Genomic DNA, 14,242 nt, shown 5'->3' with positions numbered 1-14,242 from the left:
TGTACTGTAAAGCTTCCATTAAATAAAATAAACAAATTAAGAATAGAATATTTTTACTCTGACTAAAACAAATGTTACAAATGTAATATTTCACTGAGTTTAAATATGACACTTTGTCCCATTATGTTGAACAGGTTGTGAAAGCTGACAATCAGCAATATTCAGAGATAAAGAAAAACCTGAGGAGAGGCATCGAGGAGCTACGTGACACTGTACGACAGCGTGACATCAGTATTATTTATGCATTTTTAAAATTTAACTATTGCTTATATTACTGAGGTACTCATAGTAAGAGTAAAAATGTTTCAAGTTTGAAAGATCCTTTAGAAGGAGATGCTATATTTCCAAACAAAACAGCGTCGAATTGTGAATATGAAAGTAAGCCAGTTGGCACTAAGGTAACAGTAGATATTAATAAGACTATGGGCATTCATGTAACTATAAATGAATCATGGCTGTGGTCAAATGAGTCATCAGTGAGTCTAAAGTGAATGTCTGTAGCCTGTGTGAGGAAGCTGGTGTACCGCAAGAAAGAGAAAAAACATGAATGACTATAATCATGATGATGATGATGATGAATATATATATACACACGAGGTCTGTTAGAAAAGTATCTGACCTTTTTTTTTTTTTGCAATAACCTTATGGATTTGAATCATGTGTGATTGCATCAGCCAAGCTTGAACCTTCGTGCGCATGCGTGAGTTTTTTCACGCCTGTCGGTTGCGTCATTCGCCTGTGGGCAGGCTTTGAGTGAGCACTTGTCCTCCCCCCTCATCGGATTTTCATTGTGAGGAAAATGTCTGAACGGCTGGAGCAGCGGTGCATCAAATTTTTCCAGAAACTGTGAGAGACAGCTAGGTGGAAACCATTTGGAAAATTCAGATGGCTTTCGGTGAAGATCTTATGGGCATCACAGAGATTAAGGAGCATTACAACCAGATTAAAGACGGCCCACAACGGCTGAGGACGTGCTGCGCTTCGAGCACCCATCGACAGGCTGAAACGACCGGATCATTTCCAAAGCGAAGGCTGTGTTGATCTGGGACGTCGTCTGACTACTAGAGAAATGGCAGAAAAGGTGGACATCGGCACTTTTCCGGCACATTCCACTGTTAAAGGAGATTTTGTCATGAAAACAGGAGCAGAGGAATTCGCCACGGAGCCGCTAATGGCGCGGAACAAAAGCACCTCCGTGTTGGTCTCACAGGACATGTTGTGACATGCTCAGCTCTTCGACAATTTCTCGGATACTCACTCGACTGAAAAGCCACCCAAAGCCGTCTGAATCTTCCGAATGGTGGAAGAGCTGGGCATGTCCTGTGAGACTTCCAACATGGAGGTGCTTTTTGTTCTGCGCCATTACGCAGCTCCGTCCTGATATGCAAATTCTGCCGTACGTCTTTCATTACAAAATCTCCTGTAACAGTGTAATGTGCTGAAAAAGTGCTATGTCCACCTCTTGCTATTTCTCTGGTAGTCACACGATGTCCCGGATCAACACGGCCTTCACTTTGGAAATGATCTGGTCGTTTCAGCCTGTCGATGGCCACTCGGAGCGCGGCGCGCCCTCAGCCGCTGTGGGCCATCTTTAATCCAGTTGTAATGCTCCTTAATCTCTGTGATGCCCATTGAATCTTCACCGAAAGCCATCTGAATTTTCCGAATGGTTTCCACCTGACTGTCTCTCACAGTTTCTGAAAAAATTTGGATGCAGCAAAACATCAGTTGCTCAGCCATTTTCCTGACAATGAAAATCCACCGAGGGGGCTGGACCACTCCTCCCACAAACCGTGCTCACAGGCGAATGACGCAACCGACAGGCATGAAAAAACTCACGCATGCGCACGAAGGTTCAAGCTTGGCTGATGCAATGACACGTGATTCAAATCCATATGGTTTTTGCAAAAAATAAAAAGGTCTGTTACTTTTCTAACAGACCTCGTATATACACACACAGATTAAGACCATGATGCAGGAAAATGAGAAACTCCCAGATAATGAGCGTCTGGAACTATTCGAGTTCAACCTGGATGTTGAGGAGCAGAGGAGACTGGATGCCATGGTGGAGCAAGAGGTTACCAGGGTAACACACCCAGGCACAAACTGAAATGCTATTTTTCTGATTCATTATGTGATCACAATCTTTTGGATTTAAGGTGAGAAAGGAAATTGAGTGGGAGAATCTCACAAAATGTTATCTCCGTGATGTCATAAAGAGAGAATTCTGGGACTCTATGAAAGTCAACAGCAAATCTGTCAAAGTAAGAAGAAACAAGAGTTTCACTTACAAACTGCATTGCCTGTTATATAATCTGAATATGCCTTAATAAATCAGCTGCTGCTGTGTGCCACAGGCCTTCCACTCTGAACACGAAGTGAGGAACTACCCCATGAAAGAGCGATCTGAAGAAGAGTTGGAGGAACTTCACAGAGTTGAAAATATGAGGAGGATTGAAATGGCTGCCTGTGCTGTAAGCAGAATTCTTCTGTTTGGTTTTACAGACCTCCAGAGTCTGCAGTGGAGAGTTGAGTTAACACTACAAAAAAAAAAAGCAGATTTGATTATTTAAAAAGAAGTGAATAATCAGATTTAATTTAGCAGAAGCCTCCTTCTGAGCCTCCTTCACAACATAAAACCCATGAGAAACAGAAGACAGTTTTGAGATATTAACAGAAATTTTAGCTTTTTTGGAAAAGTAGCATTTTGCGTACGAGGTATTCATGACAAATTGTACATATGATTGCAAATTATGATTGTATGAAGTACATTCAAAAAGTATCCAACCTTTGGCTGCGAAAAATACAATCACCTGGATGTCTGAAATCCTAATCCCCTTTGAAGTAGTCAAACACTCTTCTCCCAGCAGTTCTGCAATTGTTGGAAGCATTTATGGAAGGTCTCTTTCGGAATAGTGTCCAGCTGGGCCATTGCGTTCTGCATGATGTCTTCTTGCGACTTAAATTAAGACCCTTTTAGTGTCATTTGGATTTTGGGGAACAGCCAAAAATCAGACAGAGCCATGATAGGAGAGTAGAGAATCTGATGAATCACAGGAGTGTTGTATTTGGCCCTGAAAGCCTGAAAACACTGATAAAATGAGGTCGGATTTGAATGCACACACATATTATGCTAGATTTGTGCTTCAGCCTGGACGATATTTTGTGGAGGTAACAGGTCAGGATCACTGGTTCATGCTTGGTTTGGAATTTCGTAAGGTCTAAGCCATTAACAAATCTTATCTTTTAAAAATATCAGTTCCTGGCTTCCTTTGTCAATTTGTCCCTGTAAATTCCCTCTGCTTTTTCATTTTTAAGCATTTTGTCTTCCACTCGACTTCACTTGGCAACAGTTTTGTTTGTTGTTTATTACACTAGATCCCAGCATGGCCAAAATATCCCATTATGCAACGTGGTGTGACAATGGTTTCCAAGCCCTATTCATGAGCACTAGCTGTGAGTTGGTGTGATGTTTTCTGTAGTGTGGCAGTCACCAACTCAGAGGTGCCACAATGCTCCGCCAGTAACGTGCATGTTCTGATACAAGTACAAATTGCATTAGTGCAGCAAATCGCTTGCCCATGTGCAACCAGTGTGCACATTTACATGCATCATGATGAGGTGCACATAAATGTTTTACCTTACTGGAGTGGTAATGGTCCAAACTTGAGTCAGTCAATGGACATGGGTCCACATTTACACAGGCAGCAGGATGGGAGTGGAGGTTGGAGGTGGGGGCATCACCCCTCCCACATTTTGGAATTTTTGCGAGACAACATGACACAACCCAGATTTCATTCATTTCATTTAATTTATTGTGATTTATATAGCGCCAAATCACAACAAGGTTGCCTCAAGGCGCTTCACGCAAGTAAGGTCTAACCAACAGTGGTAAGGAAAAACTCCCTCTGAGGAAGAAACCTCAAGCAGACCAGACTCAAAGGGGTGACCGTCTGCTTGGGCCATGCCACAGACACAAATTACAGAACAATTCACAAAACAAACATACAGGAAATGTTGCCGGTGCGCAGGACGGTTTCCGGAACAGATACAACACCCATCTCTGGATGGAGTAGCACCTCAAACAGAGAGAAAAGAAAAAAAGCAGAATCAAGCATCAGAAAGACAACAAATACAGTGTAATTTGTCAGCATTAAGCAACAAGAAAAACAGAACAAATACTAAGGTGATTGCCAAATTTACGGTTGTACTTCGAGTAATTTATTAACATGGGACTTTTGTACTTTTACTTGAGTAGATTTTTCACATAGGAATTTTCACTTTTACTTGAGTGATTTGTTGTGGCAATTGTACTTTTATTTGAATGTAGATTTTCAATGTACTACACACCCGTTTATTCATAATTATACAAATAATGAATGCAAAGAGCATTCCATCTTTCAGCAAATGAATATATTATTTCCATTGCATGAGTACAAAACATTCATTATTTGTTTTATATGACACTTATATAGACCATAGTCAAGGCAAAGTCCATGTGGTATAGATAACTTCCTCATATCATGGAAGCATTTTCATGTAAAAGGAGTGGAGTCATTCAGTGGAGACAAATGTATGGAACCAAAATGACGGTAAATGGAATTAAATTGAAAGAAAATTACATAAATTATAAAATGAACTATTTTTCTATACATTGTGACAAATAATTAATGCCACGTGACATACAATACACCAATCAAATAACACTGATCTATTTAGGTATTATATATGGTAATACTGTTTATGTAGTTTTTCTAATTTTGAGCAGAACAGCATCTGAAAAATGTGATGCTTGGAATCCTTGTCCTAAATCTGACCTTTTCATTGTTATAACTTTTTAAAATGCTTGAATACCTGCCAGACCACCATTGTTGAAACACTTTCAGATTCATGGTTGCATGACCAAGTAAAATAAGATGTCATAGCTGCGTAGGCTGAGATTATCTCTGGATTAAAGATCAAAGTATGTCATTTTCTGTCCACAGATTCAGTCCTCTGTTTGATTCAACCTACTCATTCAAAATACTTTTTCTTTACACTATAACAGAACTGGCTCAAGAAAAGAGCCAAGCCGTCCACAGCTAAGGAAGAAGATGAGGGTGGAGAAGGTCAAGAAGATGAGAGTCTCCGTCTAATGGGAACTTCCTGTGCTCAGTTAGGAAATTCCCTTATCTATGATCAGTTCAGCGTGCAAACCACAGAACAGAAGATCAATCAGATAGTCCTGCTTCAGGTAAGAACATGTGGAACTAGAGGAGCTCACAGGATCACACACACTACAAGCCAAAAGTTTGGACACACTTTCCCAGTCATATGTTACTATAACAATATTCAGTTCAATTCAGTTTCAGTTACCAACAAATCACAATATAGGACACCTAAGCACTTGACATGGGTAAGGCCTAAACCTCCCAACAACCCCCCCCCCCCACACACACACACACACACACACACACCAAACTTAGAAGATTGACCAATTGTTTAGGCCATTCTAACAATAACAAGAATCAGGTGAACAAAATACAACAAAGAATTGTCAAACAACATCAATCCAATTTTAACTTCTTGATTGTATGTCGTGTATGAGTTACAGTTTGCATCAAACTCGGTATATTATATCAAACAAAAATTCTACTTAAAAATGCCCCAGAATCTACATCTGGATTCAGATCTACAACAAAACTAAATGGGTTCTTTCTCATCAAAAGAATTGTTTGTTCCTCCATGGTTTGTAAAGATTGACTGAAAGCATTTTTAGCAATCTTGCTCAAAATGTACTCAATATAAAAGCGAATAAAGAAAGTGAAGGTGTTTAAAGTGATTAATGGTTGTACCTTCTCTCTAAATTGACATACAGTATAACAGGGTTCCCAGTGATCCTTAAAAAGCTGTAAAAGGCACTGAATTTCTTCATCTAAAAATAAGACATTAATTGGTAATAAAATTTCTTAAATGAGTCTTTCAAAGTTTTAAAAATGCCAAGACACAGGAAGTAGGATTTTATTAATTGTATTCTGACATTGCAAATAAATGTATCAAAATAAATGGCAGTATCTATTTTTTTTTAATAATTCTATTAAAGCCTCTTGTAGCAGTACCCAAACCAATAGAGCGGAATTCTAAAATCCCTTTTGTTTGTTGGCAGAACACTCAGAGCAAAAATGCATTCAACTACCTGGACCTACGCAGTGACATGTAAATGTAAATGTAATGAAAACTGGCCTTTCAGGAAAGATTTTGCAGCATGTCTTCAACCAGTAATCATGATCTATATTACAATAAACAATTGGCCAAATTTGCCCCTAACCCTAAGTCTTTTGTTTGATATTTTATTTATTGTTTTCTTCATTTTTGATTATTATAATGTTGGTCTTATCTCTCTGTATAAACGTTTTTTTTTTTTAAATATGTTTTTCTGTATATTTCCCTCAACCTCAAACACAGGATGTGATTTATCAAGTGAAGGTGGCCTTCAATGCTGAATTTGATGCCTTGCACAGACAGAAAGTGCTGGAGCTTGGTCGCCTGAAGGACAGAAACAGGCGAATCAGGGACATCATGGTGGAGTTGGATATAAGTGAGGAGCTGTGGGAGCCCGACTTGACGGACAGCGAGCAGCCAGAGAGGCTCCTCAGTGTCCACAACTCTGAGGTTACTGACCTCTTCCTCAACCCTCAAAACACACTCTAGCCTTCTGTCGCAAAGGTCAATTAACTTGAACACACTGTGCAGGAGGAATGGAACACAGTCTAAAGTTAAACAGACCTCAGTTTTTCAGGGGGCTATCATGATGTGTGATGCTTTTTTCAGTTCCCCAAAGAAATGCATGTCTTTGTCTGAATGTAGATAACGGTGGAGAAGTACCTCACCCCAGAGCAGAGGGAGGAGGAGGAAAGGAAGAGGCTGAAAGAGCAGAGACGTCTGGCTGCCAAGGTATCCTACCACAGTGATCTTGCTTTCAACAGCTGTTTGTCACTCACTGCACATTCTCCACATTCTGCCCTTTTTAGATTGACTGTTGGTTGTTATTGTCAACAAGAAATATAAATTCTCCAGTCGCTCACACAAATACTAAGAAAATACAGTAGTACACCTTACACTAAACAAAGAGGGTAACCAATAGGGCAAAATATTGCATACCCAATGACGTATTACAGAGGGAATACTGTCAGAAAGCCCCAGCAAGTGGTGTTAGGTCACCGAACTCCTATATGCAGATGATGAGGCTATTTTTGCTCATTGTGACGGAATTGATGAGCTTCCTTGAAACATATGACCGAACCTTCACACAGTTTCTTCTACAGATGTTGTATAGCAAAACTGAGACTATGGGCTTCAATGAAAGACAGTGAAGAAGTCAATGTACAAAGTTTCAAATACCTAGGATATACCATTGCAACAACGATATGAATCTTTCATTTCCTATATGCCAGGATTGGAGCCTCTTTTCAGAAATGGAACAAGCTAAAAGCATGTGTTAACATATAAACAAATACAGTTATCAAGAAGAGTGACTTTTTGAATGACGTCTGCACTCTCGTCTGTTCTATAGTATTCAAGTGTGGGCCTTAACAGAAGGGGAACCCAATAAAATTCAGAATGTGTGGCATGGGCTTTAAGGTAAAAGGCAAAAGGTGGATATGAATGTAAAAATGCACCTAGCAGGAAAGAACGGATTGAGTTTCAATTGGATGGAGAGCTACATTGGAGCTTCAAAATCTCAAATGAACACCTGCATCAGATCTCCAGCACGCTTCTCCTCCGCTGTTTCTGCTACTGCCAACATCTCAGGTATACTGGACACGTGTCGACTGGATAATGATGCACTCCAAAAGTGGGTGCTTTTTGATAACAGAAGACTGAGGAAATTCTGGAGTAAAGTTGAGAGACTGTTGGGTGTTGATACTCTTCAAATGAGGAAAAGTATGATGGACAAAACAGACTACAAGCAACTGATGGATGCCAGGATTCCCCTCCCATTCAATCAGGGGCACCATAATGATGATGATGGTGAATGTAACACCAGAAGAAAACTGCAATGATTCATTCATTATTTTCTTTACCTGCTTACTCTGGTCAAGTGTCACAGGGGTCTGGAGCCTATCCCACAGGGTGAGAGGGGGTACACCATGGACAGGACACCAGTCTATCGCAGGGCACTGTGTTTAAAATGCTATACAAATGTTTGAGACATATTTAATGCCAATTTTCTCTTTCTCATGTGACATCTACAAATAAATTAGACAAAATTGAAAATGAGGTTTGTAACTTGATAACTAGGTTTCATTGATGAAACAGGAAAAAAGCATTTGTTTTTTATTGGAAGAATAAGAATGGATAGTATAAAATGTATTTTCTGTTGACTCACTGACACTGGCACTATTGGCCTTGTAAATGTAATTTCCACCACACCATTGCCTTACAATATAAAGCGCCTTGGGGCAACTGTTTGTTGTGATTTGGCACTATATACATGTGCTCTGATGTCACTGTTTATCTCCATAGAAACTACCCAAACAATCTTTCATACAAACTGTTTAAAGGGACATTACAGTGTTGTGGTGGAAATTATGGCAATAGTGTGGGACAACTACATTTTGTTTAAAAAAATCACAACAGTTGTATGACATTGAATACCCCGATTATGTTTTGATTATTTTACTGATATTTTATTCAGAGATATTTTAAAACATTACAAAAAACATTTCTTTACCATTCATTTTTATCATTGAAGATCTGGGTGTGGGACAAGCACAAAACATCAATATTTGCATATAATGATGCTGAAAAAAGGTGAAAAAGTCATCATAGACTACTAGAACAAATTTCTTAACACACTTTCATTGTAAAGATAACTATAAAAGTATGACATTTCCCCTTTTTTCTGTTTTTCATACAATATGATCAAAGGACATAACAAGTGCCCGTAGTCTAAGAATCACCCATGTATAATGCACACATTTAAATATGTAGACAGATGGAAAGAACTATACTGTCTGAACATCATACAAGAAATTTTTTTTTTTGTGTAAATAATGTTCTGGAATTTTTTTTAGAACTAGAATTATTCACTTGACAAATCATACAAATCAACCTGAAGCACACATGGCACTAATTGAATTTTCTTCACAGGAAATACCACTGCTTGAGTTTGCTTTGGCCAAACCTAGTGTACACTGGACAGAAGAGGAGAAAAAAGCCCACAAAGAGTATCAAAAGAAAAAGAAAGCGCTGAGTGAGGAGCAGGAGGAATATAGAAAGGTATAAGTTGTGTTTTGCTGTGGGGACTTCCTGCAGAACGATGGACGGCAGCACATGTAACCATGTGTGAATGTTCTGCTTCCAGCTGGTGGTCAATGAAATGGACAAACTGAAGGTGTCCAACAAAGATGCGACAGAGAAGTTTGATGAATCGTTGATGAAGCTGTTTGATAAAAAAATGAAGTGTGAAATGACAATACATCAGGTAAAAGAACACGCACACACGTGTGTACGTGGACATACAAAGCATATGAAGCATATCCCTCATGCAATTATGAGTCACAATCATCCTATTTTTTGAAGAAAAAAAAAAAACATTTGTGTGTGTGTTTTTATTCCCTGACTCCTCCCAGGAACTTGGGCCATTTTCCAACAAACATGCTGTGTGCATTTAGGTTGACTCCAGAGTTGCCCTTAAAGGGCTTGCTTTGGCCAAGGTCAAAGTCACTGAGGTCAAAGGTCAACAATATTACTTTCACTTTGATGTCCACCAAACTTGGTACACACATGAAAGTGGATTATTAACTTCCCTCTGCAACATCAAATTTACAAAAGGTCAAATATTGGGTCAAGGTCATTAGGGTTAAAGGTCAAAATTTACATTTTTCACTCTGATTTGCATTTGACACACCTTTGTACATGGGTTCTGCAATTGCCCTGGAACGGTCAAATTTGCCAAGGGTCAAAAGTCAAATGTGGCATACACATGGGGTGGGCTCTGGAGTTCCCCAACAAGGGCAAACGTGCCAAAGGTCAGTCATTAAAGTCAAGGTCATGTCTGCATCTGTATTTGTTGGCTTTCTCCTCCCAGTTTCTTTTCCTGAATTCTACCAAACTTGGTGTGTTAATGACAGTTGCTCTCAAAATTGCCATAAAAAAGACAGTGTCAAGAAATTAGATTTTCAAGTAGATTTGGACCAAATGTAACACTTTTGGTGGATTCCAGACTTGCCCTGTCAAGGTCAGCCAGAAGTCAATCATTTGTGTGAAGGTCAAGGACAGATTGTCATAGCTGTTACCATCTTCATGCTCACTTGTGTTATGCCCCCCCCCCCAAAAAAAACAAAAAAGAAACAGAGAAAATATTTGGGAGCAACTAGTTAGTAATACAAGAAAAACTGCCCTATACTCGTATGATTTCTTTTCTGTATTTAAACTACTGCTGGTCTTTTTTCTTATATTTACAGGAACAACTGAAGGTGGCCTCCCTTCTTTACTCCATCCTCATGGAAGAAGAGGTTAAAAATCGAGAGCTGGAGCTCAAGCTGAAACTTGACAAAATGCTGACACACAAAGTACAAAAGCTTCTTTTGCATTCAATCTGTAATAGTCTTTTACGACTGGTTGCTTCAGATCATTTACATCGTGAACCGACACCTGCGATGTCAGAACTCTTTCAAATTCCTGTATAACAGTTTGGTATTGTTCAAACATGTTTTGCAAGCATTGATCTGTGTGGCATCCACCTGTGGGGTTCTTTTTTCTTCTTCTTCTTCTTCTTCTTTTTTAATTAATTTAGTACATGCTGCTCTCATCATGTTTTTTTTTTCTGACAGGATGAACTTGAGAAAGAAATAAAGAAACATGAAGATGATGTACGACTGTTTCATGAGAGCTATGACGTGTTTGTAGCTGATGACAAAGTAAGACTGGTGGTTAAAATACTGAAATCTACTTGGTTGTGAATGTGAACAACCTGTAGTATCATTTATGTCTCCAAAGTTTTTAGATAGAGATTTCAAGAAAGTCTTCTCTGATATGCCTGACCACATTGTTAACCAGCTCTATAAGCTGTACAAGCGCAGACCCAGGTTGGTATTTTGAGTTCTAACTTTTAGTTTTCACCTGTAGAAATAAATGAAACTTCACATTGACACGGTCAACTGTTTTCTGCCTCAGGGTTCAGAAAATGAAGACCCAGGCTACTGACAACAACCCCAACATTTTCAAATACCAGCACCTTAGTGATTCGTTGGCTGCTGACGGTTTGCCTAAAATGCTGAAGGCCATGGAAGAGCTGGATGCTCCAGAGAACAAGCCAGAAGGCATTCAGCCAGTGATCTGGGAGAGGCTGTGCATCATCCGTAGGGAAAAAGTTGAGCGAGAGCATCAGGTAATATGAGCAACTCTCAAAAGTATGAATACCTTTGGAATGAACACAAGTTGGAAATTTTCCATTTTCAAATTTACTGGACCATGAAAATTTCTGTAATAACTACTGCATATCACTTAAATGCAGGCTCATCTGAAATTAGTGGGTCACCAGTGGTTATGTGTCAAGGAAAATATTGATCCACCTCATATCAGTTGTGGCAACTCTGAGTGAAAAACAAGGGAGCAGGTGAAGGGGCTTATTTACTTACTATATTTGGTTCACTTGCAGACTGGTCAGTGAAAACCAGTTTTAAGCACATTAGTTGAATGCTACCTAAAATCTAAGATCAGTGTTTGAGAAATAATTGTTTTCTCAAACATCATTACTTGAATAACTCCAATTGTGAAAAGATGTAGCACATGCATGATTGGATAGTGGGAATGGAAAATGCAAGAGAAGTTTAAGACAGAAGAATTAAATAAAACAAAACAAAACAAAAAAGCATACCTCAAAGAAAACTAAGGTGTGGGAGGAGCTGTATTTGGAGGGGTTGTTCATGAAGATGACAGCAGTACTCGTTATGTTCTGTGCACTAATTGCAATGCCATTTTGTGGATCAGGTAGCTTTTTGGGCATCATTTTGTCTTTATTAATAGTCACAGCTCGCTTTGCAGTCCGGTTGAATTAAAGGACCAGGCGAGTTTGGCTCACTCAGGAATGGACTTACACACCACTGCTGTGTATTCAGCTCTGAAATCTGGAGTTGTGGTAGATAGACCACTGTTGCTTTTATATCTGAATTGTAAGTTTTCTGATTATAAACAGATGATGACAGATTTAAGAGTAGTCCATGAGCTTGAAACCAATTTGGACCTAATCTGTACCACTGAAGGTGCCATATACAACGGCCTACAAAAACAAGTTTAGTAGCTATTCCAGGATGGTAGCTATAACCCGGTAGGAGTCAGTCAAGGTTTTTAAAAATGCTCCAATCATGTTGAGAACTGTACCACAGTATTTGTCTCATCATAAAGATTCCAAAAAGGATAGACTGGCCTGTCTGTGACTGACTGTTTTGGAGATATTGGGTAAATAGGGCACAAATGGTGACAAAGAACAATTTCAGTTTGTACAGGGGTCAAAAGATAGTTCCAATTTATTTTGGTTAAAAAAAACATGATGCAACCTATTTGTTAAGCTACTATGATTACTAAATTCACTTTGTTGTGTCTGTGTTGATGGTTCCCTCCGTGTGCTCCGGCTTCCTCCCACATCCAAAGCCATACACGTTAGGTGAATTAGAAACTTTAAATTGCCAGTAGGTGTGTGTGCAAGTGTGATTGTGTTTGTTTGTCTATATGTGCCCTGTGACAGAATGGCGTCCTGTCCAGGGTGTACCCTGCATCATACTCTATGACTGCCAGTGTCGCAGACTGAATGGTCCGCACCAAAAAATCGGTTCGACTTTTGCATCTGCGCATGCGGCATTTTGGACCACAGCGGCATGTTTGAAAGGGAGTCTCTTCACCCAAAGCAATCAAATGGATTCATGAGATTATTAACCATCAGATGATAAAGGTAAAACCTCTTAAATGATTCTAAAGTCAGTTTTAAGCAGAAACGAGGCTGTTTTAAGCAGAAAGGAGGCGAAATTCTGTGATGCTTTGAAGTGTCCAACGCGGAGTGAAAGCATCAGCTAGCAGCTCGTTTAGCTCTGATCACTTCCACCACCTTTTATGATGAAATAATGCTGAATTTATGTGGAAATGATTGTTGTAAAAAAGCTTCAGATATCAGTCGCTGAGATAGATGATGACTGGAGTGCAGTTTGAAGCAGAAACGATCGATTTTTAGGGGGACCGTTCACTCTGCGACACCGGGCTTCAGCCCTCCCAGTGACCCTTAATTGGAGTAAGTGGTTGTGAGTGTTTTTTTTTTTTTTGTTACACGAACCAGTTCAAATTCTTGGTTGTAAGTAATCCAACATCATTCTGATTGTATTGGGTTTTATATTCAGTAACTGATTTCATTTCAAAGTACTCTTCCTTAACTCTGGCTATCACATTTTTGTGTAGGCTGTGGTATATTGTGGTTGGATTGTAACTGTTAATTGGACACCTTAAGTGCTTGGTCCATGGACCAGAGGGAGAAAGTGTGTCTCCTGGTTTTATGACTTGGGTCTGAAGCTGAGTTATGCTTTGATGACCCTCTCACAGTGGTGGGCACACTTCCGATAATCCGATAACAGATAATTATCAAAGATAATGTTTTCATTATCGGATTATCTTTTTAGATAAATTTAAAAACCATCATCGGACTAATTATCTTCTGATGAATTACTGTCCGATAACTTTTAGACCGATAACATACTAAACTAAGCTGAACAGTGAAAAACATTTTTAAAACTGTTAAAGCTGTTGAGACCTACCTGTTAAAAGTTTCCTAATAGGCATGTTGTTCTACCCTCTGCAAACAGAAACCACTCTATCGTCTGTAAGCAAAGGCAAACTGGTGACCAAAAAAAAAGTCATTTCCTTTAACACCATACTAATATAATCACAATGTCACCAAGTCATCCAGAGGCATACATGTTTAACTTATGGTTCAAATTTTAACCACTCATTTTAGACAAGTTATTTAAAATTATTGTCATGTCTGAAGTTTATAAAGTGAAAATATCAGATATGTTTTTGTTTTAAAGTAATGTGCTAATTTTTAAGGTTTTGTGAGCACATGCTGTGCCAGGCAGCAATACATTATGGGTAGCATAAGGTAATTTCAGACATTCGCGACTGGACAAATGCATTTTAGACACTCTGTTCAGGGTCCACAGATAACAGCATTATTACATGGCTGCTCTTAAAGTGTTGGTATTGTCCATTGTCC

The 14,242-nt window shown here is 39.1% G+C and overlaps 1 protein-coding gene across 1 annotated transcript in view; it reads left to right on the top strand.

The window, feature by feature from the left end:
- Nucleotides 1-14,242, top strand: part of cfap43 (cilia and flagella associated protein 43) — a 76,071-nt gene that overhangs the window by 52,566 nt on the left and 9,263 nt on the right. Inside the window, exons 19-31 of the mRNA XM_034184197.1 lie at nucleotides 135-212; nucleotides 1,961-2,086; nucleotides 2,160-2,264; nucleotides 2,358-2,474; nucleotides 5,048-5,233; nucleotides 6,445-6,651; nucleotides 6,847-6,933; nucleotides 9,133-9,261; nucleotides 9,347-9,466; nucleotides 10,449-10,556; nucleotides 10,818-10,904; nucleotides 10,984-11,072; nucleotides 11,161-11,374. Coding sequence (XP_034040088.1) covers nucleotides 135-212; nucleotides 1,961-2,086; nucleotides 2,160-2,264; nucleotides 2,358-2,474; nucleotides 5,048-5,233; nucleotides 6,445-6,651; nucleotides 6,847-6,933; nucleotides 9,133-9,261; nucleotides 9,347-9,466; nucleotides 10,449-10,556; nucleotides 10,818-10,904; nucleotides 10,984-11,072; nucleotides 11,161-11,374 — 1,653 coding nt within the window. The remainder of the gene's footprint in view (nucleotides 1-134; nucleotides 213-1,960; nucleotides 2,087-2,159; nucleotides 2,265-2,357; nucleotides 2,475-5,047; nucleotides 5,234-6,444; nucleotides 6,652-6,846; nucleotides 6,934-9,132; nucleotides 9,262-9,346; nucleotides 9,467-10,448; nucleotides 10,557-10,817; nucleotides 10,905-10,983; nucleotides 11,073-11,160; nucleotides 11,375-14,242) is intronic.

The sequence above is a fragment of the Thalassophryne amazonica genome, chromosome 13, assembly GCF_902500255.1.
Source record: "Thalassophryne amazonica chromosome 13, fThaAma1.1, whole genome shotgun sequence".
Lineage (NCBI taxonomy): Eukaryota > Metazoa > Chordata > Actinopteri > Batrachoidiformes > Batrachoididae > Thalassophryne > Thalassophryne amazonica.
Note: the sequence above shows the minus strand (reverse complement) of the source record. Positions and strands in the feature narration are given on the sequence as shown.